The sequence below is a fragment of the Apteryx mantelli genome, chromosome 5, assembly GCF_036417845.1.
Source record: "Apteryx mantelli isolate bAptMan1 chromosome 5, bAptMan1.hap1, whole genome shotgun sequence".
In the NCBI taxonomy this organism is placed as follows: Eukaryota; Metazoa; Chordata; class Aves; order Apterygiformes; family Apterygidae; genus Apteryx; species Apteryx mantelli.
In genome coordinates this window covers 74,489,215-74,511,728 of record NC_089982.1, presented here as the reverse complement: position 1 = coordinate 74,511,728, position 22,514 = coordinate 74,489,215, and the positions used below count along the sequence as shown (strand labels likewise).

At 36.8% G+C, this 22,514-nt stretch overlaps 1 protein-coding gene across 11 annotated transcripts in view; it reads right to left on the bottom strand.

Annotated features, from left to right (window-relative positions):
* The window catches only part of KIAA0232 (KIAA0232 ortholog), a 68,805-nt gene that overhangs the window by 3,641 nt on the left and 42,650 nt on the right, over window positions 1–22,514 (bottom strand). For 6 of the 11 annotated variants that reach the window (XM_067298253.1, XM_067298251.1, XM_067298255.1 and 3 more), the window contains 5 exons: window positions 19,935–20,001; window positions 18,214–18,295; window positions 13,336–16,633; window positions 1,896–2,004; window positions 54–151 (listed from right to left, as the gene is read on the bottom strand). In XM_067298253.1, coding sequence (XP_067154354.1) covers window positions 54–151; window positions 1,896–2,004; window positions 13,336–16,633; window positions 18,214–18,295; window positions 19,935–20,001 — 3,654 coding nt within the window. The other 5 variants (XM_067298252.1, XR_010884467.1, XR_010884468.1 and 2 more) reach the window with 5 other exon arrangements.

The following is a 22,514-nucleotide window of genomic DNA, read 5'->3' as shown; positions in this document are numbered from 1 at the left end:
TACCTTTATAAAACAAACAAAAAATTCCTTACCCAAACCAATGGCAAACTTACCATATTAAAATCTAAAAGATGTTCATCACCATTGGGTGTTTCCTTTACATCTGCAAATTCTCCTACACCATTCTCTCCCTTGGCATTTGTATAACACTCTTATAGTGTTTTGTTTGTTTGTTTCAGAGGAGGAAGAAGAAAAAAAAAAAGAATTGAGAAACACCATTATTTACATTTAGCAAAAAAAAAAAAAAAAAAATCTAGAGAAGTAGTATTAAAATTCACATGCTAAGCCACATGAACTCTGTGCTCATTAGAGATTCAAGTTTGACATCCTTAAAAAGCCAAGCATAATATCTTACTAAAACATCACCAAATCTTACCTGGATGACCAAATAAAAATAAGCTACTTACTTAGTGAAAACATCTAAAATAATGAGGTTCAAAGAGCAAGATTTACCTTTCTTTTATTAGAAGAGGCTCAGTACATTTTTTAATTCTGATACCACACGCTGTTTTAGATCACTCACATTTCTATACCTATCCAAAATCTACTGCAACAGCAGCCTGATCCTGACTGAAGCGCAAAACAAAGTAATGTGAACTGCTGTGGTTTCTACTTCTACCAGAATAAACCTTCAATATATAATAATAATATCATATCCATATATATATGGATCACACATATCAGTATCCATAAAGAAAAAATATTTGTGAAAGAATAACATTAGCTCTGAGGAAGAACCTCTGGTTTTGTGAAATCTAGTCTAAAGACAGATGAAATCCTGGAACTACTCAACACAAGTTCTGCCACTGTACTAAGTAAGTTCTGGACTTCAAGCTCTCTTGTACTGTATATTTTGTGTCTTCCTCTGATAAAGTGAGGTGGTGAAACACTGAGATAGTTATGTGAGCTCACCAGCAGATGTCAGCAAAAAGATTACACAATTCCCTCACAGGAATTAAAGGATTATTCTGTGTAAAATACATATTCAAGATTGCCCAATTCAGTGTATTTGCTATTACACCAATAATACTGCTGCCATTATCACTTTACAAAGAGACACTACACATTTTTATTTTGTAAATACTGAGCATTTTTCTACTGGAGGCTATGCGACCTGTCCCGGAGGTACAGCACAGATCAAAGTCCTGTGGACGTGGATTTGTCCAGTTCACAGTGCAAACATATTTCTATAGCTGGGAGTGAAGTAAGCGAAGATGTTCTTGAAGGTAACCTAAACTGTCCTAAACACCAACATAAGGATATTTAGGCACCAGGAACACAGTTTAGTTGTTTGCTGTTTAAGATGCACTTGAAAAAACAATTAAATAGTAATTATTAATTATTTGCTAATCTACTTCCAGGTTATTAGGGAAACAGATCTCTAACTGAACAGACTGACAAATTCCCAGGCTGTCCCCGGCTGGGCCGGCCCTCCGCTTCCCAACTTGACAGGAGTTCCACACGTTCACTGAACTGCTTGCACATTGTTTAGGCAAACCCAGAAAAGGCAATTTCTGCATTCTTATAAAATTAGCTACCTAATAATTATTATTCAGGTTGAAAAATATTCCAAAAACCAACAAAATATTTCCTGAATCAGACGTTCATATTCTCTGTGTAAAACAAAGCTCCGGTATAAGGAAATTTGCATAAACAGACTATTTTAAAAGCATTTTAATTTAAAAACTATTTAGAAGCATGCTAGAGATTTATTACAAATGTAATTTAACCATCCCAGTTCTCTCTTGGATAAAAAAAATTATTGCAAAAGTTTACTGCTTTAAAATAAGATCGTAATTGTAATTTACCTGTAACAATTCAAATCCATAACAAAATGTGCTTAATTCTAGTCGAAGTGCAACAGCAGGTTAGTTCAAACATGCACAGCTTCTTACCTTCGCACTGCGACGCGGGGAAGAGGGGAGAATAGAGTGCCTTTTCCCACCAGCTTTGTTTTTCCTGGCTGCCACTCATTCTCTGCAGATCAGTATTCAATATAGGAAACTGTTTAGACAATAATCACACTTCATTATACCCTAAACAACATACTTACATGTTAAGGAGGAAAGTCTGGTGATACAACCAATTTGCTAGGTCCTAGAAGTCACACTGTTCAATTTCTAATACTAATGGGAAAGGACTGTCAGACTACAGTAGAACATTCATTATTTGAACTATTACAGCCAGTATGAACCCTCTTTGAGGCTCATACTTTACTGATACTGTATAGTTCAAATGCACTGTAAAGATGAATTCCAGCATGTCATTTTATAATCTGTGTAATCTTATATTATAATCTACTTTATAATCTGAGTAATCTAACCTTGTTTTAACAAGAGAAAACAGATAGCTACCCAGGAGATGAAAAATACACGGAAACAATGAGGCAGATTTAGTCAACATAATAAACAGTCCAGTGTAAAACAAAAAAAGGCGGCAAACAAACAGCAACAAAATTTAATGTTTAAATTCTGGAAGGGTAATTTAGCAATAGTAACATTAATTTGATATAATAAAAATCTAGAAAATTAATGTGTCAATGCAAAGAAAAAATGGTTATAAAGACAATTAAGAATTTATCTTTATGCTAAAAATAATCTCAATCCACTCACTAAAAATGCCTCAATACTTTCATATTTTAATGCTAATTTAAGTTTACCACAACCTCGTTCTCATGAAATTAATGGACATGACTAAAATACTGAAAGCTTGTCAAAACAGATATGTGCCTAGTTTTATGACTGTATCTGTGACAACCCCATTGATCTTCAAAACATGATGCTGTCTGATAAGATCCCCTATAGATATAACCTGGAATGATTCATATACAAACTATAGTAGAACTAGCTATTATAAAACATTAACAAACAAATTTCAACATTGAGTTTCTGTCCAGCTTCCTCCTCCACAGGACTGAGAACTTTTAAACATGGAATATTAATGAACCTGCTTTTTCTTCCTCTTTAAGCTATTGTAGAACTATAAACCTATAGAACCTAAATTTACAAATGCTTATTAAACAGTAGTCCCATTCAAATCAAATGAGCAACTCATGAGTGCTGTATTAGGAAGCATCTGCCAGATTCAATTTTTTTCCCCAAGAAATTCTGCTACAATGAGCACTGAAATTATCCGTGTTGGTTTCCTATCATAACATTCCTCCAACACCAAAGGGCAATCCCTTCAAAACTGCCCTCTAAAAGCCCACACCCCAACTCCAGAAAAGGGATTTCTTAGAAAACTAAACTGCAATAACAAACAAACAAAAGGCCCCAGTGTTCTTCCAGCAGGACTTGGCACTGGCATTAAACCTTGGCATTTACATATAAATTCAATCATGGAAGACTCGCTCAGCTGCTGGCTATACATAGAGGCATCTAAACTCCACAGACACTTTGCTTTATTAACTTCAAAATTTCTCACATAGCTTCTGTCACGCCTGCACTCCTGTCTGCACACGTGATACGCTGGATGAACCAGGGTTTCCAGGTTTGCGGCTTCCCCGCAGAGCCAGCTCGGGTCTGGCAGGGCGTACCAGCTATAGCTGCTTTGCTTCCTGGGCTGAGTCGCAACCAGAACCTGTATATCTGCTTCAGGGTGGCTTGGTGACTGAACTTACGTGTTGGCTTCAGCCTGACTCGGCTCAGGTGTCCTTTCATCGCTGCCTCAAAAGCGGCAGTATTGGAGAGGCCAGAGACGCTCACATGGCTGCATGCAGAAGCAGCACAGCAGGGCTTTGGTTAACTCGCACCTGGGCCCTTCTGGACCCACGCTGGCTCACATGGAACAACTAACACTATGTCTAAACTAGATTTCAGAGCAGATCTGTAAAGCAAAATGATTGCTGCAGATGACCTGTTATCCAGACTAAATGCATTTTGAGAGTTCATACTTTGGACCAGCATCAATCTGATCCGTGGATTAGACGCCCACAAGCAGCACCTCTTAGGGTTATTTTCATCCAAAAGGAATCCAGGTGTATACTCCAAAGCTGGTCCATAATGACAGCTAAAATACAGTGAATGGGTGAATCAGGAGATTCTCTTCAAAATCGCACTTCTAAGTCAAATTAAATGACTAATAGAAAAACACTCTCAAGTACTTTTACACAAAGTTTTTATTCCAGGAGTGCGGCAGTTTCAAATCACTTTTAAAATGAAGGGGAGGGGGAGGATGGTGTATGTTAGGGAATTGAAATCCATTTTATACACTCATTGAATAAAAACATTTTTTCCTATGGTTGCTTAGATGTTTACTACAATTGCACAGTCTGTCATCATGAAGAAAATCTGTGAATTAAAAAAGTATCCTTAACTAGCAAATACGGAATACCAACTCTTTCCCTTTTAAAGCTGCATTTCAATTTATGCTTCTTCTCTCACACACACTCAAACACACTTCCAGTGTTTTACGAGAAGTTTTATTGAGTTTTTCACCTACCCATCTAAATTGCATTCTCAATTGTACTATTAAAAATTGCAAAAGGAAGTCTTTCCTCTCTAAAACTATATATTTTCCTCTTAAGCAGAGCTCAAAGAGGAGACAAAAACCAATTGCTATAACAGTTTCACTCCCAGTCTTGTTGCACGTCATAGAGAATCCTGAAAGTTTCCTTTCTTGTGTTTTACAGCTAGACTTATGATAACAGAAGCTTTTCTTATATATCCTCAACTGGAGGCTCTAAAATTCCCTGAGAATCCCAGCATTCACAAACACAAAAACTGCTATAATTTTGTAGTTATGCAAGATTCTCCTACCCTCAAACCTAGCTGACTTCAGTCACAATTCTTTAGTAATTTTCAATAGATCAGGGCTAGAACTGTGCAGTTATATGCAGAAACGAAAACTTCAATTCTTCTCTTTTTTCACCTGTATTACTGTTTCTGTCCCTCACTCACCTCTCCATACCTCTTAGTTAAACCAAAAGCAGAGAAAACCATTTTATATTTGGCAGTGTGTGTGTATAAATTTGAAAGTAGAGTGAAATAGTTTCAAAACTTTAAACAGCATTCACATGCCTTTTGTTGGCATCTAGCTGACTTTCGTTCCTTCCAGTATCACTCTGTGTCCTGTTTCTCAAATGAACCTTCGTAAGAACCTCATAAGACAACAGGGCTGTCCAGCTAGATCTTTGATCCAAAACTTCAGATGAAACCTCCGGTGTACAAGAGAGCAATCATTCTTTGCAAACATCGGTATAAATACTTTTTAAAGGAACAAAAGCAAACAGTTGTTTCTTCAACTAAAAATTCTACTGCAGTTTCAGAAATCAAATTACAGTGAAACAGCTCTGGAATCTAGCTGAAACAAGGGGGCTGACAGGAAAGGCTCCCTTTTTTTTTTTTTTTTTTTTTTTTTTTTTAAGTCTATGTGGATAACGACCATTTTAACAGCACATCTGGCATCGTGATGGAAGAGCAATTTAGTGTTTAGTTAAGGATACAGGTGAATAGAAGGAAAAACAGGCAGGAAAAGGAAAGACTGTTTCCTTGAACATCAATGCCATTTCCTGTAACAGATGAGATTTCTCCTCACCTCTCCCACTCACATATATATTTGAAGACAGACAGCCAAGGAAGATTACTGTTCTACACAGTTTTATCACAGTGCTGCTTTGTTTGCATGACTGCTACAGAGAGCGATATATAATTCATTAGCTGATCAAACCGTGGCGCAAGTATGTAGCAGAATATCGTATTAGATTGATCTGGGGAGAGGAAAAGCTGTTCAGCTATGGTTAACATTTCAAACTGTAGAGCTGGGCCTACCAAGATTACTGCCTGAGAGGAGCATTTTAGTCTTTTGCTGTTTTTGCTTGCATAAAATGTTCCATACTCACTACAGGAAGGAATGTACCCAACTCAACATTTTTCAGCTGTGACTAACTGGCATCCTGATAAACAGCACATTTGAACGGTACCATTGCTTTGCACGCATACATGAAATCTAATGGCAATTTCTGTATGATATGATACTAAGCCAAGTTGTAGAAACAACTTTGACAGGGACATTTAGGCAGATGAGAGAACAGCAACTAACAAGGTCGAGAAAGACTTAGGTCTAAAAGTACAAGGGCAGAGTTCCAGAAAAAAGACCTGATCATACTATGTTCCATCAATAAACCTGGTACTGTCACACTGTCACCTCTGTAATACTAGATTTGAACGTGCAGATGGAAAAGTGCAGGAACAAAAGGCAGGAGGAACTTGGGGTTGGGGGTAAGGGGTAACTCACCATCTCCTCCCCCCTTCTCCTGTATTTGGTTATGCATACAGCAGTATTAAAGCAGAAGTTCACGCTGAAAAATTAAAAAAACCCAAACAACCACAAAACCCAAAATACATCAATTTTCTCTTGTAAAATATTTCTCCTTAAGTAAGAGTTTGCTTGCTCATACAAATAGTCCATTAAGAATTTACCGTGTTATTTTCTGCCAGTAAGAAAAATGAAGATAGAAAGTTTTATTTGCATATTCTCAAAGAAATTTGTTAAAGAGACCATTTAAGACTATGAAATACATTTTTCCCCCACCAATAACTGGTTTAGGATTTGCTTATCAACTTAAATCTTATTTCATCTACAGCCTGCATGAGCAGAAATATTATAATTTTTTCTCTGCTCCTGAACAGAAAAGTGTTCCTGAATGCTTAATTTTGTATGAGGCATCAATATTTTCTGTTGATCTCCTTGCTTCCAACACAAAGTTTTCCCTACAGTTACAGATAAATCTCCCCAGCAAGAACTACAAGTCCATATGGCAGATCGTTTTTTTGCTAGCCAGAATAGTTATATCGGACAGAACTCTATTCTTCAAGCAAAACTTAGGCAAAGCATCAGACAACACTCCCTCTGCCCACCCACACCTGCCTTTCTGTCAACCTCTTCACTGCCCCACTCTTCCAGCTTTTCTTTTTTTGTGTGTACAGAACAAAGGATCTTCTCAGAGCTGGGTTTTACAGTTTTTAAGAGTTTTAAAGACCATCCGGCTCAAGGAATTAAAGAAAAAAAAAAAGCTAGGTACCCTGTTTTACTCTTCAATGACGCTTTAAAGCTTCAGGGCTTCTTAAAAGAGAAAGCTTTGCTAAACTCTTTTGCCCAACACTTTACCAGGTTCATTCTCTATACAAGATAGATTTTTCAGTCCCTTCTATCTTTATTTTATGCAACCTTAAACAGATACTAAAATCCCTTCTCCCATACCTCAACAGATATTTCTCCTATAGTGCCAACCCTGTACATAGTTGCTTCCTCCATTTACAGATGGAAGAGACAACACAAAGGGTCTTTCCAAACCAAATAGCAAGACTGCAGCCAAGATGGGACAGAATACACTTGATTTTTGTTTCTGTTAGTCTTTGCCCTTTCTGAGCTTTGTGTACATTTAATTTCTGCTAATTATTTCTGTACTTCTGGTTAGGGGCTGTAATTAAAAAGTTTCAAGTTAGTAAAAGAGTGATTCTAACACTGCTCTAACGGTGTTCGGCACCATGTAAAATATCCTGCCAAATGCAGAAACCTTACTGCTAATGAACTCAAATTCTTTTAAAAAGACTGCTGTAAAGGAAGGGGGAAAAGGATCGCTAGCTAGACTCCTCTAGCCAGATTTTTCCTTTTTCATAAATACAGGTGTCAAAGTACACTTAGATATTATTTATTCTGCTGTTACAAATATAAGCATAAATACCGTGTGCCTTTATGAGCTTTATTTTTGCATCCTTCTCTTTTCTGTGATTTAATCCATCTACTCTTTATAAATTCATCACATGCATTTATCCATGCAGAACCATAACTCTCCCAGTGAAATTTCTCCTACCTACCCTCAAAACTTGTAGAAAACTGAGGTCTGCAGAACTGCAAAATCCAAGCCTATGAACTGTGTTCGAGGAATATTCTTATATATGTAAATACATATATTAATTTATATAAACATACACAATCTGTTAAAGGGATAGATTCTGAAACCAAAGTTAGCTAGCAGACTGAGTATTTCTCACCAACTTCTAGAAAGCCTCTTGACAATATTTCTCTTAAAACTGCATCTTATATCTATGTTATGTCACCATTTGTAATACTTGCATTATTTTAAAAGCACAAATGCTATACAGATGAGAACAGTGCCTGGAGGAAAGTTAGCTTTTCAGTAGCTTTAATATAAAAAAAATTAAGCAATTCACTATACAGAAAGTATTTATGATTTGTACCCAAATCTGACACTAACACTGGACTGAACCATGAAAGAGCAGACCCTAGACTCAGCTCACGTGCTAAGTGTCAAAGTAAGACAACTGAGATTATTTAACTTGCTTCAATAACCATCTGACAACTAACTAAAAACTCAGTATACAAAAGCATAAGCTTTCCCACCGTTCTTGCTAAGATCTTTTGGCAAAACTCTGCTACTCAAGTTTAAAATTCTCTTCTTCCCAGCTCTCATAAGCACTTCAAGACTCCTACTGTTTCCTCTTCTCCCTCCCTCCTTCTCCACATGCTGCAGACATGAGCACTACAATCCCAGTTCACTTTTTGGAGCTTTCCTATGTCAGAAGGATGATGAAAACACATTTTCCATGTAAACTGACAGGCCTTTCAGGATAGACTATTTGAGTTTCAGGTACTAATTTGAAAACATCAGCATGAAGTATTTCTGCTCTTTCAGAATGCATATTGACAAATATTAAGGTAATGACAAGAGTTTTGCACAATCTGAACAGAACAAGCACTAAGGTCTCATTATGATCTGAATATTATTTGAAGCATTAAGACTGTCAGCTTGTTAACCAACCACAGGAAAAGTCATATTAATCTGCAAGTAAAAAATTTTTCTTGAACCTACTCTGCAAGCCCTTCACTATCAGTAAGAATGTAAAGAAACGCATGCATAATTTAGAAGTCAAAGCAGCAGTGAGCTTCAGTGAGTTCCATTCCAAAAGATCAGATCCAAATTTTAATTCAGCAGTTATTCAAGGAAGATCCATCTGGCTCAAGAAGCTAGTCACAGACAAACACAGGAAGTCAAGTCAAAACTTTATATTTTTAAAACTCACTTGGCAGTCACCTAATTGTGGAATTTCACTGCACACACACATGTAAGGGACCCTGGAAGGTCATCTAGTCTACTCTTGCACAAAGACAGAATCAACTACAAAGCTCCATTCTTAACAGATGCCTCCTGACACTGAATCTCTCCAAGACAGAATTTCCACTGCTTCCCTAAAAATAATTAAGCCTTAGAGTAAGTTGATTGTTAGAATTCTTTTCCTCACTGTGGTTTAAGGTCATCACATCCACATCCATTGCACATAGCAGAGCTTACAGAACAAGCACAGCCTTTTGCTCATCTCCTATAACTTTGTAAGTGGCTTCTGCAATACTACTGGTTTCCTCTTCAGTTTCTTCTTTTTGAGAATCAACAACCTCAGTTCCTTCCATCTGTTTTCAAAAGCAGTCTTTGGGCTGCTCTCTTCAGGACATCTTTCTTGGAACAAGGTAATCAAAACTGAACAGGGTACTCCAGCAGAGGGCTTACCAGTTCCAAGTACAGAGGAGCAACTACTTCACTTCTTCCAGAAGGACATTCCTATTTATATACCACAATGTTGCCTTCTTTTGCAAAGCGTGTCATTGCTGATTTATGCTCAGCTTATGATCTACCTGAAGATGCTTTTCTGTTCCATGTGATTTCCTAGCCTGTCACTCCTTACACTGTGTTTGTGTAGAGGATTATTTTTCTTTAGAAGTTTGTATTTGTCCCTGCTGAATTACATTTTATTTTTCAGACTATTTTTCTAGTTTAAAAACCTTTTGATACTAACCCTGTCTTTCAGTATAACTGCAGACTTTCCCACTTTGGTATCATCATGAATTTTTACTAACACGCTTTCCCCCCTGCGCCCCCTTTTACTTCCCAGACCAGATAATCAACGATCTCCCTTACTCTCCAGTAATACTTCCATTTTGACAGAAAACCATCAACAGTTATTTTGAGTGTGCAATCTCTTCTTCTCAAACCAGAACTTAGTAACTTTTTCACTCTCTGGTATATCCAAGTGCAAATATTTGTTTAGAGAGTTTAAGAGAGATAATACCCTACCTTCCCTTTTCCTTTTTTAAAAGGGAAAGGTGTTTTCCTTTTTTAAAGGTTATCTTCTGTGCGTTTTCAAACAAGCGTTCTCCTAGGTTGCGTTCAAATCAGCTGCTCCTCATGATACTCAGCTGAGTATTCCTGTAACTAGCTGTATAATTTATCTGTACTTTTCCCTTGTTCAGTTAGTTGTCTTTTCAACAAGAATTGAAACAAGTGAAAAAATCCTTAAAATAACTTCTTGACTTATCTTTTCATAGCTTCCCATCCTTGCTTGTTCTGTCTCCCCAAAAAATCCTTCTTTAGTCTTCCTTCTGTTTCTGGTTTACTTCTAGGACTTCTAGTTATACCAAATATTTATCTTATTGTCTTGCTTTATACCTTGTTTTTTCTCCTCAATTTTTATGCTGTCATTGTGAACACCATCATTTTAAGGCCCCTATTACACAGGAAGCTTTCAAAAATGTCTGCAAAATACATCTTATTAATTAAGAGGTTAGAGCTGAGAGTCTTGTAGCTGCTTTCATCATCTGTCATGATCCACATGTATCAAGAACGATCTGGACCAAATCTTTCTCAGATGTCCCAGCAGTTATTATCCCTTTTACCACAAAGTCCTTTGCTTTGCACGTGGCTGGTTCTGTTAAGTGCTCTTAAGTGTTTTTTCCACTTGATTCTCCTGGTTTTATCACCTAAAGCAGACCTTTTGCATTTTGTCTCCCTCTTACTACCACCCAAGAGGTTTACAGTAGGTTATTTCCTGTGTTATGGACCTCAGAACCAATGCATATAGCCTTCACATGTAAGGCACTCCCCTTCCCCTCTTGCCAGTCTTCCTATACAAACTATATACTTGCAATGTATTATTCTAGTCAAGTGAAGTACCTCATCAAATCTAATAACCCAATTAAGTCACGAGATCTGTAAACATTTATGTTTTGCCAGTCAAATTCCCTAGTCCCCAAAGGCATTGCTCTTGGTATGTCCAGACCTGAGAAAGTTAGATACTTATTTGTGTCAAGAACTCAATAGTATAAGCATTTTTAGGGCACATCTACTAGATCAGAGTCTATATAAAACAGATCTGTTGATAGTTTCAGTGATAGTATATTCAGAGACCATTAACTGGACCAGAGAGTTCATGCATATTTACCCACAACTCCAAGGCCAGGTGGTAAAAGAAGCACTTACTTGAAAGGAAGGGGATCTGTAGATCAGCTTTCTTTTCTTTTCTTTTTTTTTTTTTTTAAACTTTTCTAAAATCTTAAGGTTAGATATATAAATATCTGTTCAATTTTGAAGAGCTTCTGCAGGAGCTATTGTCAGATTCATACTCCAAAATACATTACAGTCCTAAAAGGAGTGCACTAATGAGGAAGATAAAAGGGAAGGAACTGAAGCAGATTCTCTTACATTCTTATAAATAGGAGGTATTCACAGATACATGTTTGCACAGTCTCCATATTAATTAGAGTTTATGTGATACAAAAGAGAATGATTTCCTATTATACTGTAGTATTTTCAAGTCCATTACTTATGTAAAAACGTTGGAGGTGCCCATATCACAGAACATGACTAGAATACTATGTTGGATCAACAGTGAGGTAATACAACACGCTTAAATTTTGTCTAAAGTCAATAAAAGAAAGCATGGAAGTTTCATTAAAAAAATTAGAAAAATAATGGTCTGTACAATGAATCAATTAATTCCATAACCTCTGCTCAAGTTAAACCCCTTTTATCTCTGGATAAATTTAGATAAGCATCCTCATGGAACACTAAGGATCCAGAAGGGAGATCTGGAAAGAGGCTGGAAGGAACCTAGTCTCTCACTATCACAGACAACTGTATTATACCATTTGTTCATTTATTTTGTCCTATTGTACAATGAAGTTAAGATTCCACTTTACTCTTGGTGAAATGTAATTCCAGAATCTTCTCTGACCTACAGCCCAAGTTTATTAAAATTCTGGTGACTCTTTTTGCAAGGCCTGGGAGAAACACAGCAACTTCTAAGACTCCAAAAAAAATTTTTGGAGACACTTCATCTCTATTAACTTAGCAAAGCAGCAGGAACCAAGATCTCTAGAAAAGGCCTGGAAAAGCCATAGATTTGATTTTCTTGTACAAGCAGCAGACATCAGCTGACCAGCACTGGGGAGGAGAAGCAACAATAGTAATTAATTTGAAGGAGCATGAGAGGAGAAACAGATTAGGAAGAAAGAAAATAAGGAATTTTGATTTTGTTCAACAGAAAGTATAACTTTAGTTTTAGCAAGAAAAATGTTAGCTTTCCCATAAAAGAATTAGTTTTTCAAAGTTACAATTCAGGAGTATACAATCAGTACAACACAAGCTGGTTGCAATTCTTCAGTTGAAAATGCAGAAAATTCCCTTCTAATGGAGACGCTACAACTGCTGAGTACATGAAAGATGAGGCTGAAGAGGAAAAGCAAAGATAAAAATGCAACTTAACTATCCAGGTAATTTCTCTGAGCTGGCTGCACAGTGAAATGATTTTGCTGGTCAAACATTTTTTCCTCAAGAGCAGAGGGAGTTGACAGCAATAAAAACTGTAACCTTATAAGTACTTGGGTATTTTTGGCTGGAAGGGCTTCTTGCTCTTGATTATGACTCAATTTACTGTAATAGTTACCTGAAAAAAAACAACTGAACTTAATTCTTAGTTATAGAGGCCGCCTTACACTATTGCGGTAGTGGAGTACATTTTGCATCCATGCTTTATTTCATTTTGTATCAATATTCTTCCCGACAAAAGAGTATTTTAATTTCCAGAGCATAAAGCTTTTCTACAAACCTTTCATTGACGGAGTTTACATCTAATAATTCAAGCCCATAGTCTTCTACTTGGCAGTAATGATAATTCAAGTTGGAATTCATACTGAAAAGGCTGATTTCAGATTTTCCTCTTCTAAATTTTAAAAGAGGCTTGAATCAAAATCAGTACATCTTACCACTCAAAATTTATGCACACTTTAACATATTATGTGCAAATCAGATAAGCTAATAATAAGCTAATAAGCTAAAGACAGGTTTTAAAGCCATGTGAGCATACACTTATAAACATCATATATTTCTAAAGCTATGCAAGATGACACCATAATGCCTGAAGATGGTTAATTTTTTCTATAGAACTGTACAATTACATCCACTTAAACTGAACTGTCACATGACTTCAATTGTTGACAATCAGAGGCTAGCTGCAAATTCTATACTTTTACATATCTACATACCTGTTCAAGTTCTCCTGAAGAAACAGGAGTATCCTCATATGTAGGGAAATGGCACCCTGCTTTACAACCGCAAAACTTGTTAGTTTCCTCCCGTGGCTCCACTATTCTGCAGTTTACTTTAGAGCTCTCCATCGCCCTCCCATCTAGAGATTCTTTCATACTACACTCTAAACATGGATCTTGGTTTCCTACTGGCAACGTCCCAGCCGATTCTTCTTGGGAATCCAATGACGTCTGCGCACTCTTCTCCATTCCAGACTTTTTTAATCTGGGAAGGAATTTTCCAGATTCAAGCTCTGATTTTCCATAATAATGCCCTTCTTTTTCTGCATCTTCTTCCAGAGGTTTGAGATCCGCTTGTGGATCCTCAAACACATCTACTTGAGAAGGGACAGCAATACTTCCCTCATCTTTTTCTGACTCAAATTCTGACTCACTTCCACCACCTGGGGAAAGTTCAGATGCAGAAATTGGGCGAAAGTGAGTCCTTGGAGAAATCCGTATAGCCCTGTACTGCGTTCGATCAACACCACATATTCTGGGGTGTAAAACCTCACTGTCTGAATCAGAGCACAGAATTGACTTAGGTTTAAAACTAGGGCTGAAAGATGCAATTCCTTCTGGCTCAAATGAACACTCTACATGAAGAACTTGTGAAAATGGATTGTTCAGGTCAAAGGAAGAGAATGAGTATTCAAGCCCTGGTTCTTCGACTTGAAAGTTACCACAAGCTCCCAGTAAGTCTTCATGGAAGATAAAAGAAAAACCTTTATTTAATCCATTATCTCCGCTCTTTGACTGCTCATTCTGTTCAAATGATACAAATGGCCTCCATAATTGCCTGTGACCAGGGGCAAAGCTGTTACCTGGAGTCATAAAGACATCCGTACCAGCTATTGTCACTACATCAGAAGCTGCACACTGTAACAAGCTCCCTTTTGAGTGACTAGGTGGCACCACTGCCCATTCTCCATCACTGTTAAATGTTTTGAGCTCCCCATACACACCACCAAGTATAAATGAGTTTTCTTTTTCCTGGTTAACATCCCAAGGTTTTGATGGTGTAGTATAGTCACCACCATCTACTTTTGATAAATCATTTGAAACAAAGGCTCTCTTCTCTAAATTCTCCTTTTGACCTTCCCAAAGATGATACTCTGATCTTTGCACTGCTTTATTGGGCTCCTGGAGGGTTTCACCTTTTGCTTCTGTATCCAAACAGCAGCAATAGTTATTTACATCAGTTGAAAACAATTCATCTTCTATTCCTTCTATTTCTACCACTGCTGCAGAATTTCTGTCTGTCATACTTGTCCAGATATCTTTAATAACCCCTGAGCTGTAGCCTTCTCCATGTGGACTGCTTTCACTACACCCTTGTGTAGTTTCATAGTCTTTACTTTCTGCTTTTTGTTCTAGCTGAATACCACAGACAGATTCTAGTTTAGATTTTTTTTTGAAAATCAAAGTGGGCATTTCTCCTAAAGTTCTAGCTTGTTGCTGGCAGGCTTCTTCTGGCAAAAAATCTAGAATTTCTTCATCTACATAACTTGAAGACACTCTAGGAACTACATAATTAATATCTTCTGCATTAAATTGCGTGGATTCTTCATATGGAATATTTAAAGTCTCATTGTCCGAACGTGTTTCCTCCGAGTGTGACCATGGACTACAGGTTCTTGTTGAAAGATTGGAACAGTGTTCATTTTCATCAAAGGCACTATTTTTGGTCCATATTAGCAATCTAGACTGTGTTTTCCCAAGAATATTAGCAGTGCTACTAGAATCTGCATTTTCATTTCCCAAATTGAGTGTTTCAAAAGAAAATGGTAAAACAGAGTTACTGCATTGCACTTCAAACACTGAAAAACAAGAGTTTATACCAGACCCTTCATTAATATCTGAAAAGAGCTCTTGATTGCCAGCAAGCATGTGTGAATTAAGCATTGTGCTGTCTAAGATGGGGGAGAATCTAATAGGAGAATCCCCTCCAAAACTTTCCCCATCTGCATCACCAGAACTAGAAGATGAACAGCACTCCCAAAATTGAGCTAAATTACTAAGGTCTTGCAAGAACCACCCTTCAGCACCAACAGAGCTGGTTGAATCTGTCCATATTGCACTTTCCCCTTGCAACTCCATTCCATCTAACACTATGCAACATTCTGCCTCAAAATCATTTTTTTCTTTACTCTTTTGTCGAATCATATTTAAAATCCGACTCTCCCCTTGCATCGTATCTGAGGCACCAGGATCCAACATGGATTGATCAATATCCACTTCATAGAAGTGTGTTAGTTCTGACAGATGAACATCATCTAAATATTTGTCGTCCTCTGGTTGAGAACATATTGAGGTCCCAGCGAGGTCAATATCCTCATTTAGAACTGCAGGCATTTCTACAAAGTGACCATCGATGAAAGTACCTGCTGCGAGGTATGTTTTATGAATGTTATTGTTGCTAATACAAAGACCATGCACTGATTCAGACAACTCTTCTACAGCCTCTGATGTTACACCACATATATCTTCTCTGTTGCGGTACGTAGTCTCAAGCTTGCTTTTTCTGCTAAGAGGAACAAAGTACTCTGTAATCGGCTCAGTATACCACAAGGGTTCTTCTTTGTACTCCTTTTCATTTCTGCTGTCTAAATACAGATCTTTTCCATCATTACCGCCTGCTTCTTTTCTTCCAATTTCTTTTAATGGCCTTTTACCTCTTTTGCACAGCTGTTTGATGGACCCACTGCTGCTGCTGCTACTGCTTCCACTGTGGATTTTTCTATCAGCCTTTTCACCAGACTTCACTGAAAGCCTGCTTTGCCCATTACGCCCTTTTTTATTTCGAACCTCTCTCGTTTTGTGTCTTACTTTAATACATTTCATTGATGCCTTGTATTCACCTTGATTACCACTAGAACTTGAACCAGCCTCACTAGAACCAGATGACCAGGAGCGAGGACGCATCTTTCCCTCAGACTTATGTCGGACTTGCTTTTTGTATAAAACAGGCTTGTCTTCAACAGTGTTGTTACTAAACTTGTTTTCTTTTTCATTTTTACTTTTCTTCTGCTGGGTTCTTTCATGTACAGTTGCAGATACTTTATTACTTCTCTCCTTAGTTACTTCACTTTCACTATTGCAGTCCTTTGGAGAAGACGTATCTGTGCTAGTTGGTGGAACAGTGGATGAAGATGAGGAGCTAGAGTAAGAGCATACTTTGGATTTATTCCATACAGTCATAATTTCCTGCAGGCAAACTGGCTTTTCAGAAAGAGGAGGAAATGCTTCATAGTACCTGAAAACAAAACAAAAAGGTGACATTCAGATCTTAGAAGTTCAGACAGGTGTTAAAATTAGAAAACTACAATTTTACTACCTCTTATTGCCAATAAATCTAGTTTGTTCTACATATGCACATGCCACTCATAGCTCTATTTGAATGATAACAAAGGGAAGATTAAGAAAAACTTTAAAGTGTTTATATTAATGCACATTTAAAAATAGACTGCAAAATAAACATTCTCATTTTTAGGAAGTACTAAACTTTCTTCTGTGTAGACAGAAATTGTGGATGCTTAAAACAGTGAAGGTCTGACTCCTAATTTATTAGATAATGTAGCAATTCACTCAGGACTTCTAACTTAATCATGTTTGATTTAGAGTATCAATAAGGAAGTCCTGAATTGCAGTCTATCAGCTGCTGATTCTTCTTTGTGAAGTGAGACACTTTCTGTTAGCCTCTACATTATTTGATCTTGCAGTTAAAAAAAATTATATATATTCATAGAGAGAGAGAGAGAGAGAGGAAAACAATTGCAAGAATCAAACATTGTCATCGACATGGTTTTGCAAAGAGATTCAGCAAGCCCCAATTTCTAACAAGATGCCTTATATTATTGGGGATGAGGAAGAAGGAGGTTAATTTCTACAGCAGTTTAAGATACAGTCAGAACTTTAGCTGACAAGGACAAGGCTCAAACATGGTTTCCTCTGATGTTCAAAGTAGCATGGGCTTGATAGTCAAGAATTTTATACTAAATACATGTATTTTAGTGAAAACCTGTTCAAAAACACTCAAAGTCAGTTAAGTAACTATTACCACTGGGCAGATTTACGTCACTTTCCTTGTTATAACTTCTTCCAATTTTAAGAACGTTGATTTGAGCGATACTAGACTAGAGTATGTTGATTTGAATGACATTTTGCTCACTTAAATGCACATTAGGACAATCAGTTCTCTCATTTGTTTTTAGAGGATTTGTTATCCATTTAGCAACACTTCTACTAGAATGCTGCTGCTGCTAACAATGGTCATTATTAAAAAAACAAAACACAAATAAATAAATAAATAAATAAATAAAATCCCAGCAACAGTCATCTCTCCAAGTGAAGTCAAGGACAAAACTCCTGGGTGCTTCAGCAACACCCGACTCAGGTACTTGGTTAGTAGAAGACCCCGTTGTTTACAAACGGTTTCAGTTTCCCATTTCTGCAACAGAAGACAAAGAGCTCTGACGGCAGGAAACCATGTCTGCCACGTGTCAATTAATGATATTTTAAGGGCTTTTAATTTGCCTAGCTGACTTGGTCTTAAGAAATCCAAAACACAGTATGCCTTAAAATACAGGTCTGCATATAGTCAAAGGAAAGCAGTCAGGACTTTCCATAAATTAAATCTGCCTGTGGTATCAATTGGCCATATTTAAATATTTAAGATGTGCAAAAGAAGATGGCAGGAAAAAAGATTTTACTTCCTAATGTTCACAGAATTCCAGACTTTACATTAAGTTAACTTCACTGTTTTAAAATATGTGAGTAAAGAGAGAAAAATAGAAAACAGTCTCAAATAATAATAATTAAAAAAAAACCCAATACATTTCTACTTGATCCTTTGCTGTGGGAGATAAATCAGTCTCAGGAGACAACGAGCCTTCTAACTTTTTGTGAATCTTCTCCTCTGTTTTGGAAAAAAATTGCAAATGTTTAAGAGAAAATTCAAGAAGCCAGTGTATTTTGTAACAGTATTTCAAAAAACACACCAGGATTTACACCTGTAAGTAGTAACATATTTCCAACAGTATTGCAAATAACTGAACAAACCATTTACAATCCAATTATTATGCATTAAAAAAAAATCATAAAGTATCACTCAAGATTCAAATTTTCCACAGTTGTCTTATTAAAGCCCACAAATTTCACCAAACTTGACCAGCTAGCAACTGCAGGCCATGTTGTGGTTAACAGTGTCCTCACTATGAGGCTTCCTACTGAGCTTTTAGTTATTTCATATCCCAATCTTTAGCTCCTTCTTACATTGCTACACATAAAAATGTTTAGTTAAACAAACATTTTTTTTTAATATATATATATGGTAGCATCTAATTTCTCATGTATTTCAGTAAAAGAAAGTACCCCTGTGGTAGTTGCTGTGTTTTGGGTGAACATAAAATAAGGCAGATATCCTGAGCAAGAGCTGACTTTAAAGATTTTTAACCCTTTATATTAAAATCTGTAAGACGGCAGGGGGTAGGGGAAAGCAGCAAGATATATACTAAGTTTACTTTTTTCCAAAATAAATAGTCAGCACTGCTATTGCTCAGTGAGAAGGTGTCACTGCTAAGCACTATAAAACACTTAGAGCTGGTTAATGATACTTCTGCTATTTAAAAACAAAAGACTTGAAACAACTAAAACCACACTTTAAGCAGGTAAATATTTATTCTGAAAATGAAGCAAAAGTTAAAAGTTGCATATTTATGCACAAAAAAGAAGTAAGTTTAGTCAGTCCATTTCAAGTTTTTAATCAAAATTAAAAAAATATTTGGGGTGGGGGGGTGGGAGGGATGGTACTCAACATTAAAGTTGTTTAGTCAAGGTTTCCTGGTTTGTTTTATTCCTATTTTTCAGGGGTTAGCCAACACCTCAGGAAAGAAAGAAATCAATATTTACCTTTTATTTATTGCTAATTATACTACACCATAAGTATATTAATTTGTTTATATAGTGTCAAAGGCTGCTGTTATGTGCCTGAACAAACATTCCTATGCAGGGAACTTTCACCGGGGACACCACAATTATCTCTTATGCTCCCGGCCCCAAGCTTGAGAACATAAAGCCCCCATCATGATTCTCCCTAAAGCCTGCAAATTTTAACCACACCTCTCTGTATGACTGCTACTCATGGATGATTTTCACTGGAATAGCTAGTATATACTAATTTTGAGGCCACTCTATTCTTTACAAATATCTACATACAAAAGGAATAGAATCAAACCTACTTTCTTGTTTGGTGTTTTTGTGGAGGAATACTGAATAGAAAATATTTAGTAAAAAAGCATGCATAGCTGGACACGAATAGTTTTATCTTTTCATATGGAAAATTCCATTCGTGAACGGCTCCTTCTTAGGTAAACAACACATACTGTTATGGAATGTTCAAATTATTTCAATGAAACTATTCAAGTGTATCTTAAAATTGCATCGCCTACATGAAAAGTTACTGAATTAACAGCCCCCATTCCCCCCCCCATCTCAGAACAGTAGGTACTTGATAAATATGATATACAACCTCAAAAGAATAAAGTATTGTAACTTACCTTGCTTACTCTGAAGGTCTTTCAGTCTGGAGCAAAGCTCCTCCACTAAAGTTTCAATCCCAGAGCTCTGTACAACAATACCACAAAAGAAAACAAAACGGGGGAAAAAAACACAAAATGCAACTTAATAAAAAGAATATTAATTTTTTACAGTTATACAATGATATTACTACAGTAAAAATATCTCAGTAGCCATGCATTTTCTTTTTGCATAGCAACTATTAAAATGCAACAAAATTTTTTACTAGGTATAAACCTATTTCCATAAATAACTTAAATCAGATGTCAAAATGATTACATAAAACAACTAAATACATTCACACTATGGTTTCAAATTACAAAGTCACATACATTATTACTGTATGTCCAAGGTTTTGCAAGCTATACACTATCACATTTACTGCACTGTTTCACTTAGGATTTATCTGAGTGTCTCAGGCTAAAAGTTCAAGTATCAACTAATCACTAAGATTCATTTTAAGCAGCTAAGCCTGAACCTTTTTCTTGCACAATTCAGATTTTGGGAAATGGACTGTTCCAGGACACACAAGATGCAGGAGTGGAGGACAGAAGGAGAACAGTATGAAGAGGTATATGTGCGGGTAGAAGGTGCTGAGAGGAAAGTTTTCAAAATATCTTCATGCAAAACCTATCCCATAGTTCTGCTAGTTTATAATGCCCAATTTTTTTCTTTTTAGATTTTGTGTTGTTTGCTGAGGAGAGTAGAGGGAAAAGTGGACAGTTTCATCTCCTCTCTATGAGAGTATTTCCTCCCCACCCCAAACTCTTGCTTTCTTTTCAGTCCATTTTCTATGCTATTCTTATACACAGTTTTTTCTGCTTTTGCTATTTGCCTAGACTGGCAAGTAAACCTAGATAAAAGCGGCACTACCAAAACAGCAAAATGCTAAAAGACAAACACATACATGAAGTGCAACAGTATACTACCAACCGTCCCACAGTGGAAAACACTGTGTTATTCTAACGGGACACAACTTGCATGTCAGTCAATGAAATAATAAACATCAACTTACAGCCTGAAATGCCCATTCCTTTTGAAAGGAAAAATAGGCAAGGTATTATGTAGGTTTTAATTATTTGGATACTCAGTGGTCACATTTGGAGATTACACTGTTTCCACAACTGGAAACGGAAGGTCGGAATCACAGCAAAAGAAGCAATCTGAAATGACTGAGGAGGATGTAAGACGCGCCCTGCGCATTACCATAAGCCTAGGAAAGGTAACTATGTAAGAATTTTGCAGCTCCATAGCTTCCCCAATAAAAACTCCAAAATCTTGTCTCCATCGTACTTGGAGATTCTGAGACTTACACAAACCTCCTATAAAACTATCTCACCTTCTGAATTTGACATAATCTTGTCTGTATTCAATCATGGAATATGCATTCTCTCTAAAGGTAACATAGATCGCAAATCAAGATGTTATAGAAAAAACAAACGTATACAAAAAAAGTGTAAGATTTGCTGTGTCACTATGGTGGCATAAAGATTTTATTTTTTCCAAGACGCAAGAGTTCCTCCTCTCTCCTGCTTGCTGGCCAGAAATTGCTGAGAAATGCGGATATAAGATGTTAAAGCACAAGTAAATTTTATGGAAAAAGAAAATACTAAATTATATAGTGAAACTAGCTCGTTAATTCTGTCAGAAACACGCATTTGAAAAGTCATATACTAAGGCAATTGACTTATAGGCTAACTTCTAAATTTTAATTATTTGCAGTCAAGTGAAAAAGCAATTTTCTGTTCCTAACTGCATTGCTGCACTACTGAAGTGCTAAATATAAAACTTTATGCCACAGTCAACTGAGGATGACTTAGCAGTACTAAACGTTAGAAGGAGTTTTGTTCACTTGTAAATTTACTAATGTAAATTGTTTAGAAAGAACCCAGCAGCACAGTAATACGGACAATCCCACGTAGCCGTAATAACTGTCAGTTTATATCCATACCATTTATGACTTTTTCCCCCTCTGTCCCCACAAAAGGGCAAAAGAGGAGGAGCTGGCATTGTTTTTGCTCAGCTCTCTGAACTGGCTAAGTGAGTAGACAACTGTAGTAAATACTCAAAATCTAAGCCACGTTCACTTCCTTAACTTAGTTATAACGTCATGTCCAGAAAAAAAAAAGCAAGCAAGCAAGCAAGAGCAACAGCAATATGATCAATATGCTCACCATTATATCGGAGAAGCGAAAACTTTTGGACTCAAACAGTTCATTTCCTCCTGTACCATGAACCTAATACTTGAGTCAGCTGACACGCTGCTTGCTGCCCCGCACAGCACTCCTATGAGGCTAGCACTAGGTTTAAAAAAAAAGCCACTGTGCAGAATGCCAAGCCTCTAGAGACCATTTACTCAACCTCTTACTGCAGCATGCAAAAAACAGGCTGCAGACTTAATGCAATGAATTTCTCAGCGACAGCTCTACATATGACAGTGTTCTTTTCTGAATGTGTCATATATTTACTGTAATTTTTCATTGTTTAAGTTAATGCATTGCAGTTACAACATCCCCACATCCAGAAAACCAGGTATTCCAGGTATCGGCTTGGCTAAGACA